At 42.2% G+C, this 10,465-nt stretch overlaps 2 protein-coding genes across 2 annotated transcripts; one reads left to right on the top strand and one right to left on the bottom strand.

Annotated features, from left to right (window-relative positions):
- Positions 1-1,778: 1,778 nt before the first annotated feature.
- LOC133054640 (DNA-directed RNA polymerases I and III subunit RPAC2) lies at positions 1,779-2,414 on the bottom strand. Its single transcript, XM_061139821.1, has one exon. It carries the CDS (start codon positions 2,379-2,381, stop codon positions 1,980-1,982), a length of 402 nt encoding a protein of 133 aa, XP_060995804.1. The 5' UTR covers positions 2,382-2,414; the 3' UTR covers positions 1,779-1,979.
- A 3,677-nt stretch (positions 2,415-6,091) lies between these two features.
- LIPT2 (lipoyl(octanoyl) transferase 2) lies at positions 6,092-9,157 on the top strand. Its single transcript, XM_061150156.1, has 2 exons — positions 6,092-6,637; positions 7,171-9,157. The coding sequence occupies exons 1-2, from the start codon at positions 6,190-6,192 to the stop codon at positions 7,398-7,400; spliced, it is 678 nt and encodes a 225-aa protein (XP_061006139.1). The 5' UTR covers positions 6,092-6,189; the 3' UTR covers positions 7,401-9,157.
- The last annotated feature ends 1,308 nt before the right edge of the window (positions 9,158-10,465 follow it).

The raw sequence follows: 10,465 nt of genomic DNA, 5'->3' as shown, positions 1-10,465 counted from the left end.
GTATCAGTTCTCTTACAGGTAGACACCTGGGCTGTTCCCAATTTGGGAATATTTATAAATAAAGTTGCCATGGAGTTTGCTATACAAATCTTTTTGTGGTATAAATGTTTTCATTTATCATGGGTAAATTCTTAGGAATAAAACTGGGTCATGGAATAGGTGTATATTTAATTTCACAAAAAATGCCAGACCTTTATCACAAGTGTTTATGCCATTTTACACTATCACAAGCAACATGTGAGAGTTCTGGTTACAACCTTGCCAAGACTTGCTGTCTTTAGTCTTCTTAATTTTAGCCATTCTGGTGATGGCATAACAACTTTTCATTGTGGTTTTAATTTACATTTCCCTGATGACTAATGATGTTGAGCACAGAAAGACAAGAAAAAGAAAACATACAAATAATAAACAGAACAAACAAAAATAAAATAAAGGGTCAGACTTAAGCCTTAATATGTCAGTAATCATGTGCTGTGTGCTCAGTCATGTCCAACTCTTTGTGATCCTATAGACTGTAGCCCACCAGGCTCCTCTGTCCATGGGATTTTTCAGGCAAGAATACTGGAGTGGGTTGCCATGCCCTCCTCCGGGGGATCTTCCTGATCCAGGGATTGAACCTGGGTCTCCTGTGTTGACAGGCAGTCTTTTCCACCAAGCCACCTGGGAAGCTCCATAATTACCTTAACCTAAATGACCTAAATAGAGCAATTAAAAGACAGAGATTGCAGGACTTCCCTGGTGGTCTAGTGGTTAAAGACTCCTTGCTTCCAATGCAGAGGACAAGGGTTCAATCCCTGGTTGGGGAACTAAGATCCCACATGCTGCATCGTGTGGCCAAAAAAAAAATAATAATAATAAAAGACAGAGATTGGCTTAGTGGAAAAAAAAGCATAACCCAACTATATGCTGTCTATAACAAACTCACTTTACTATTTTTTAAAATATTTATTTGGCTGCACTGAGTCTTAGTTGCAGCACACAATATCTTTGATCTTTGTTGTAGCCTGTAGGATCTTTAGTTGTGGCATGCAAACCCTTAGTTGTGGTATGTGAGATCTAATTCCCTGACCAGAGTTTGAACCCAGTTCCCCTGCAATGAGAGACAGTCTTAGCCACTGGCCCACTAGGGGAGTCCCTAAACTCACTTTAAATAAAACAATAAAGGCAGATTAAAAGTAAAAGGATGGAAAGATAAATCATGCAAAATTAAAGGAAAGCGGGAGTGGCTAGAGGGATATCATATAAAGTAAACTTCAGAGCAAAAATATTATCAGAACCAATTACATTATGAAGTGATAAAAAGGGTCAATTCATCAAGAATATATAGAAATTATAAATGGATATGCAATAAACAACAGAGCTGAAAAGCATGAAGCAAAAACTGATTAAACTTAAGGAAGAAATAGGTAAGTCCACAATTAGGTAAGTTGAAGACTAAAGTACCTTTCTCTGAACACTTGACAAAAAAACTAAACAGAAAATCAGCAAGGATATAGAAGAACGCACCAGCACCACTGACTAACAGATTCTAAATAACATTTATAGACCACTGCACCCAACAACAGCAGAATACACATCCTTTTAAATTACCCACAGAACATATACCAAGACAGACCACATGCTGGGCCTTAAAATTTTTTTTTAAGAACTGGGATCATACAGAGTGTGTTCTCCATCCACAATGGAATCAAATTAGAAATCAGAAAGATAACAGGAATACAACATACTTCAAAGTAATCCATGGGTTGAAGAAGTCTCAGGGAAATTTTTTTTTTTTTTTTTTTAAGTATAAGAGGGAATTTATTAGCAGAATACAGTTTCTTGCAGGGACTCCAACAGCTAAGATGAGTTATGAGCTAGAAGCAGGCCCTTCTGCAGGTCACATTGTGCTGTCACCACAGTCTTTTACTTCTGGGTTTCGCCAAGAGCACATACAGAATATCCTAGACGTCAGTTCTCCCTGTATGGTGTGTGAGGGACTAGAATGTGGCTTCGTTTCTGCTGGCCTTTTGATCTTTATATTCCTTTATGCTGGCCTCGAACTTGTCAAGCACATGCTGGCAGACATTCATGAGCTCAGTCAGGCCTCTCTGAAAGGGCTCGACCGCGGGGAGGGCACCTCGGGTCTGTATGCGCAAGTTAATTTTGCTCTCTGATGGATGGGTTGTAGTGTAACCACAGAATTCCACTTCCGGGTTCTTCATGATCATGTACCGGAGAGAATTTCCTAGGGTATGGTCCTCCTCGTGCAACACAAATGTCACACAGTGTCTATCTGTCCCAGCCGCCTGGACCATCTCCAGGGCTGTCTTCCTCTCGCCTTCAGCCATTGAGGTCTTCACTCCAGACATTTTTCTCTCCAGCTCCTGGTCCTCTTCCATGGCAGGGGCGGCTTCCGGGATCCTCAGGTGGCGCGGGCCGGCCGGAGGCTCTGCCCCATGCCTCGAAACATGCAGGCGCGGGATCAGAGTAGTGGTATTTCACCGGCGGCCCGCAAGGCCGGCGGACCCCGCCCCGCCCCCTCGCGGGAAACGGGGGGGCGCCGGGGGCCTCCCACTTATTCTACACCTCTCATGTCTCTTCACCGTGCCAGACTATTTTTAAAATATCTTGAACTGAATGAAAGTGAACATAGATCATATCCAACTTTGTAGGACACAGCTAAAGTCACACCGAGAGGGAAAAGTTTAGCACTAAATTCAGCACTGAATTCATACAGTAAAAAAGAGGGAAATAATCTCAAATCAATTATTTAAGCTCCCACTGAGAACACACAAGAAAAGAACCAAATAAAGCAAGCAGAAGGAAGGAAATAATAAAGATAAGAGCAGAAATAAATGAAATTGAAAACATAAAAACAACAGAAACAATAAAACAAAGAGCTGATTCTTTGGAAAAAGTAATAAAATTAACAACATCCTAGCAAGACTCACAAATCAGAGAGAAGATACACTATAGACCATGTAAACATAAAAAGGATCACTAAGTGAATACCACAAACAACTCTACACACACAAATTTGACAACTTAGATAAAAGGGACTAATTCCTTGAAAAACACAAACTACTGCAACTCACCCAATATGAAACAGATAATTTGAATAGCTCTAGAGCTATTGAGATAATTGAAGTTGTAGTTTTAAAACTCCCCCAAAGAAATTTCCAGATGGTTTCACAGAGAATTCTACCACACATTAAAGAAGAATGACCTACAACCCAGATTACTGTACCCAGCAAGGATCTCATTCAGATATGAAGGAGAATTCAAAAGCTTTACAGACAAGCAAAAGCTGAGAGAATTCAGCACCACCAAACCAGCTCTTCAACAAATGCTAAAGGATCTTCTCTAGACAGGAAACACAGAAAGGTTGTATAAACATGAACCCAAAACAACAAAGTAAATGGCAACGGGACCGTACCTATCAATAATTACCTTAAATGTAAATGGATTGAATGCCCCCAACCAAAAGACAAAGACTGGCTGAATGGATACAAAAACAAGACCCCTATATATACTGTCTACAAGAGACCCACCTCAAAACAAGGGACACATACAGACTGAAAGTCAAGGGCTGGAAAAAAATACTTCATGCAAACATAGACCAAAAGAAAGCAGGAGTCGCAATACTCATATCAGATAATTTTAAAATATATTTATAAATATATATTTATATATTTATATTATAGTATATATTATATATAAATAAAATATAAAATATATCAGATATATTTAAAATAAAGGCTGTGAAAAAAAAAGGCTGTGAAAAGAGACAAAGAAGGACACTACATAATGATCAAAGGATCAATCCAAGAAGAAGATATAACAATTATAAATATATATGCACCCAACATAGGAGCACCGCAATATGTAAGGCAAATGCTAACGAGTATGAAAGGGGAAATTAACAATAACACAATAATAGTGGGAGACTTTAATACCCCACTCACACCTATGGATAGATCAACTAAACAGAAAATTAACAAGGAAACACAAACTTTAAATGACACAATGGACCAGCTAGACCTAATTGGTATCTATAGGACATTTCACCCCAAAACAATCAATTTCACCTTTTTCTCAAGTGCACACGGAACCTTCTCCAGAATAGATCACATCCTGGGCCATAAATCTAGCCTTGGTAAATTTAAAAAAACAGAAATCATTCCAGTCATCTTTTCTGACCACAATGCAGTAAGATTAGATCTCAATTACAGGAAAAAAAAAAAAAAAACTATTAAAAATTCAAACATATGGAGGCTAAATAACACGCTTCTGAATAACCAACAAATCATAGAAGAAATCAAAAAAGAAATCAAAATATGCATAGAAATGAATGAAAATGAAAACACAACAACCCAAAACCTATGGGACTCTGTAAAAGCAGTGCTAAGGGGAAGGTTCATAGCATTACAGGCTTACCTCAAGAAACAAGAAAAAAGTCAAATAAATAACCTAACTCTACACCTAAAGCAACTAGAGAAGGAAGAAATGAAGAACCCCAGGGCTAGTAGAAGGAAAGAAATTTTAAAAATTAGGGCAGAAATAAATGCAAAAGAAACTAAAGAGACCATAGCAAAAATCAACAAAGCTAAAAGCTGGTTTTTTGAAAAGATAGACAAAATTGACAAGCCGTTAGCAAGACTCATTAAGAAACAAAGGGAGAAGAACCAAATCAACAAAATTAGAAATGAAAATAGAGAGATCACAACAGACAACACTGAAATACAAAGGATCATAAGAGACTACTACCAGCAGCTCTATGCCAATAAAATGGACAACTTGGAAGAAATGGACAAATTCTTAGAAAAGTATAACTTTCCAAAACTGAACCAGGAAGAAATAGAAGATCTTAACAGACCCATCACAAGCAAGGAAATCGAAACTGTAATCAGAAATCTTCCAGCAAACAAAAGCCCAGGACCAGATGACTTCACAGCTGAATTCTACCAAAAATTTAGAGACGAGCTAACACCTATTTTACTCAAACTCTTCCAGAAAATTGCAGAAGAAGGTAAACTTCCAAACTCATTCTATGAGGCAACCATCACCCTAATTCCAAAACCAGACAAAAATGTCACAAAAAAAGAAAACTACAGGCCAACATCACTGATGAACATAGATGCAGAAATCCTTAACAAAATCCTAGCAAACAGAATACAACAACATATTAAAAAAATCATACATCATGACCAAGTGGGCTTTATCCCAGGGATGCAAGGATTCTTTAATATCCACAAATCAATCAATGTAATATACCACATTAACAAATTGAAAGATTAAAAACCATATGATTATCTCAATAGATGCAGAAAAAGCCTTTGACAAAATTCAACATCCATTTATGATAAAGACTCTCCAGAAAGCAGGAATAGAAGGAACATACCTCAACATAATAAAAGCTATATATGACAAACCCACGGCAAACGTTATCCTCAATGGTGAAAAATTGAAAGCATTTCCCCTAAAATCAGGAACAAGATAAGGGTGCCCACTCTCACCACTACTATTCAACATGGTTTTGGAAGTTTTGGCCACAGCAATCAGAGCAGAAAAAGAAATAAAAGGAATCCAGATAGGAAAAGAAGAAATGAAACTCTCACTGTTTGCAGATGACATGATCCTCTACACAGAAAACCCTAAAGACTCCACCAGAAAATTACTAGAGCTAATCAATGAAAAATTAACTTTTGAACTGTGGTGTTGGAGAAGATAGTCCTCTGGACTGCAAGGCGATCCAACCAGTCCACCCTAAAGGAAATCAGTCCTAAATATTCATTGGAAGGACTGAAAGTTTCAGCTGAAGCTGAAACTCCAATACTTTGGCCACCTGATGCGAATAATTGAGTCACTGGAAAAGACCCTGATGCTGGGAAAGATTGAAGGCAGGAGAAGGGGACAACAGAGGATGGGATGGTTGGATGGCATCACGAACTCGATGGACATGAGTTTGAGCAATTTTCTGGAGTTGGTGATGGACAGAGAAGCCTGGCTCGCTGCTGTCCATGGGGTCGCAAAGGGTCGGACATGACTGAGCGACTGAATTGAACTGACCTTACATTAGGTATCAAAACACTCGCTCAACAGCCAGTAACAAGCATTTAGGGGCGGAGGCTCCGGGTCCCCGCCCCTCCCGGCCCGCCCCTAGGCCCAGAAAGGAGGCGGGCCCCCGCAGACGCCGCGGCGGGCGAGATGCTGCAACCGGTTGTACGGCTGGTGTGGCTGGGTCAGGTGCCCTACGCCGAGTTGCTGGCGTTGCAGCAGCGCTGGCTGCGGCGGCTGCAGGCCGAGCCAGGGCCGGAGGCGGGTGCGCTTCTGCTCTGCGAGCCCGCGGGGCCCGTGTATACCACCGGGTTGCGCGGCGGCCTGACGTCCGAGGAGACGGCGCGACTGCGGGCCTTGGGTGCCGAGGTGCGCCCCCTTGGCCGGGGCGGCCTAGCCACCTTCCACGGCCCGGGCCAGCTACTGTGCCACCCGGTACTCGACTTACGACCCCTCGGCCTGCGCCTGCGCACCCACGTGGCGGCGCTGGAGGCGTGCGCCGTGCGCCTGTGCGAGCTCCAGGGCCTGCCGGGCGCCCGCGCGCGGCCCCCACCCTACACCGGCGTTTGGCTGGGCGAGCGCAAGATCTGCGCGATCGGTGAGCGCCTCGGGGCGGGGCCTGGCGGGGCCGGACCAATGGTGGTGAGGGCAGAGCCCCGGGCGGGCGGGGTGTCACTGGCGCGGGCTTTGAATCGTCTGCCCACTGCTTTAAGAGTTTCTAAGGCTCGTCTCACTGATATCTTCAGAACCGGAAGGTCATGTCGGAGGTCACGTGGTTCAACACACTCATTTTTAGACATGGAGAGACAACGAGAAGTGAGTTGCCAGGTTACTTCACAATATCTGGACAGTAAGGGTGAAAATTTTTTTCATACTTTTTTTTTTTTAAACAGCGGAATCTTTGTTAAAGGACCTTTCTGTAATGTCCATAGTAAGTGCAGCCACTGTGGAGCCACAGGCGTCTCTTCTCATTTTGACCCCTTCCCCTGATCTGTGGACAACCTTTTGGGTGCTCTAGAAACAGAAATGGAAAATTAGTGATCTAGTCCAGTTTCTTCATCTCACTGAGGACCATCATGAAGCCTGGGGAGGGAGGGTGTCTATTCTAAGACCTGTTGATTTGCCTTGCAGGTGTCCGCTGTGGAAGGCACGTTACGTCCCACGGCCTGGCGCTGAACTGTTCTACGGACCTCACGTGGTTTGAGCACATTGTGCCCTGTGGGCTGGTTGGGACAGGCGTCACTTCCCTGAGTGAGGAGCTCCAGAGGCATGTCACTGTGGATGAAGTAATACCACGTTTCCTTGAGGCCTTTAAAGAGACCTACAAGTGCATGTTGACCTCAGAGGACAGCCCCAGCTGAAAGGCGTTTATATTATCTCACCCTGGAGGTCTTGCCTTGGAAAGCACCGCACCAGACTTGGAGTCACTGGAACCCAGATTCTAGAACTGGCCCTGTCATTCACACATCATGAGACTGTGGGCAGATCATGAGCTCTGGGCCCTTGGTTCCATATGTATATGGTTTATTTATATCTTCCCAACCTACCTAAGATATAGATATGAAAACATTGTGAAAAGTATAGTATATGAATATAAGGCATTAGCACTACTGTCGACACCCATTTCTCAGCTCAGAAAAACTCAGGTATCATAGGGTGTCATTTCTCAAATATTTCCTCAATACTGTATTTAATTGGGGAAGTCTGGGCTCCAGTTCCTTTGATTTTTCTAAGAATCATTTTTCAGGATCATCCAGGTGAAGGTGATGTAATGTGGATTTTTTTACATTCTTAGGAGACCTGGGAGCTTTTTGCATAACAGGGAAAGGGAAAGACTTCTTTAAAGAGTAATATGGGATTCTGTCTTCCTGGGTTGGATTCCTTAAGCCTGATGGCTTTTTTAGTTAGGTACCCTGAGCTAGGCCAAAGGCTAGGGGAAAGAGAATAATAATTTCTGACCGTGTACAAATGCCAAAAATAGAAGGTTTTTAAAAAAATATTAGATCTCTATAAAGGTTGTATGTTAATTATCTATAACAAGTCACCCCAAAGCTTAATGACTTAAAAGAATAAACATTTATTATCTCATATACTGTGGTTTGGAAATTTGGAAGAAGCTTAGCTGAGTGGTTCTGGGTCAAGGTCTCTTCTGAGATGCAATCAAGATGTCAGCTGTAGGGGGGCTTCCCTGGTTCTTCAGTGGTTAAGACTCTGTGCTGCCAATGCAGGGGCCACAGGTTCAACCCCTGGCTGGGGACCTAAGATCCCACATGCTGCATGGCTCAGCCAAAAGATTAAAAAAAAACAAACAGAAAGATGTTAGGCGGGGCAGCTCTCATCTGAACACTTGACTAAGGCTGTGGAATCAGCTTCCAAGATGACTGACTCACATGCTTGGTTGGTACTGGTTATTAACAGGAGGTCTTAATTCCTCTTCACTCTATGTTGTTGTTCAGTCACTCAGTAGTATCTGACTCTTTGCGACCCCATGGACTGCAGCACACCAGGCTTCCCTGTCCATCACCAACTCCCAGAGCATGCTCAAACTCAGGTCCATTGAGTCGATGATGCCATCCAACCATCTTGTCTTCTATTGTCCCCTTCTCCTGCCTTCAGTCTTTCCCAGCATCAGGGTCTTTTCCAAGGAGTCAGATCTTTGCATCAGATGGGCAAAGTATTGGAGCTTTAGTTTCAGCATCAGTCCTTCCAATAAATATTTAGAATTGATTTTCTTTAGGATTGATTGGTTTCATCTCTTTGCAATCCAAGGGACTCTCAAGATTCTCCCCCAATACCACAGTTCAAAAGCATCAATTCTTTGGCACTCAACTTTCTTCATGGTCCAGCTCTCACATCCATACATGCTACTGGGAAAGCCATAGCTTTGACCAGACAGACCTTTGCTGGCAATGTCTCTGCTTTTTAATAGGCTGTTGGTCATAGCTTTTCTTCCAAGGAGCAAGTGTCTTTTAATTTCATGGCTGCCGTCACCATCTGCAGTGATTTTGGAGCCCCCCAAAATAAAGTCTCTCCATGTTTCCATTGTTTCTCCATCTATTTGCCATGAAGTGATGGAACCAGATGCCATAATCTTCATTTTTTGAATGTTGAGCTTTAAGACTCTAGTTCCTCTTCACTTTCTGCCATAAGGGGAGCTGTCATATGCATATCTGAAGTTTTTTATATTTCTCCTGGCTATCTTGATTCCATTTTGTGCTTCATCCAGCCCGGCATTTCCCATGATGTCCTCTGCATAGAAGTTAAATAAGCAGGGTAACTATATGTAGCTTTGATGTACTCCTTTCCCAATTTGGAACCAGTCCATGTTCCATGTTCTAACTCTTGCTTCTTGACCTACATGCAAGTTTCTTAGGAGGCAGATGAGGTGATCTGGTATTCCCATCTCTTTAAGAATTCCCCACAGTTTGTGGTGATCCACACAGTCAAAGGCTTTAGCATAGTCAATGAAGCAGATGTACATATTCTTCTTCTCTTGCTTTTTCTGTGATCCAACAGATGTTGGCAATTTGATCTCTGGTTCCTCTGCCTTTTCTAAAACCAGCTTGAATATCTGGAAGTTCACAGTTCACATACTCGTGAAGCCTGGCTTGGAGAATTTTGAGCATTACTTTGCTAGTGTGTGAGATGAGTGCAATTGTGCGGTAGTTTGAACATTCTTTGGCATTGCCTCTCTTTGGGATTGGAATGAAAATTGACCTTTTCCAGTCGTATGGCCACTGCTGAGTTTTCCAAATTTGCTGGCATATTGAGTGAAGCACTTTAACAGCATCATCTTTTAGGATTTGAAACAGCTCAGCTGGAATTTCATCACCTCCACTAGCTTTGTTCATAGTGATGCTTCCTAAGGCCCACTTGACTTTGCACTCCAAGATGTCTGGCTGTAGGTGAGTGATCACACCATCGTCATTAACTGGGTCATTAAGATCTCTTTTGTATAGTTTTTCTGTGTATTTTTACCACCTCTTCTTAATATCTTCTGCTTCTGTTAGGTCCATACCATTTCTGTCCCTTATTGTGCCCATCTTTGCGTGAAGTGTTCCCTTGGTATCTAATTTTATTGAAGAGATCTCTAGTCTTTCCCATTCTATTGTTTTCCTCTATTTGTTTACATTGGTCCTGAGGAAGGCTTTCTTATCTCTCCTTGATAATCTTTGAAACTCTGCATTTAGATGGGTATATCTTTCCTTTTCTCCTTTGCCTTTTTCTTCTCTTGTTTTCTCAGCTATTTCTAAGCCCCCATCAGACAACCATTTTGCCTTTCTTTTTCTTGGGGATGGTTTCACTTTTTAGGGCTGCTTGGATATTCTTATGGCATGGCAACTGGCTTTCCTCAGAGCAACAGATGCCAGAAAGAGACAAGGTATAAGCCACAATGTCTTTTATGACCCAGCATTGGAAGTCACAC

The sequence above is a fragment of the Dama dama genome, chromosome 1 (assembly GCF_033118175.1).
Source record: "Dama dama isolate Ldn47 chromosome 1, ASM3311817v1, whole genome shotgun sequence".
NCBI lineage: Eukaryota > Metazoa > Chordata > Mammalia > Artiodactyla > Cervidae > Dama > Dama dama.
This window is presented reverse-complemented; position numbering and strand designations above follow the sequence as displayed.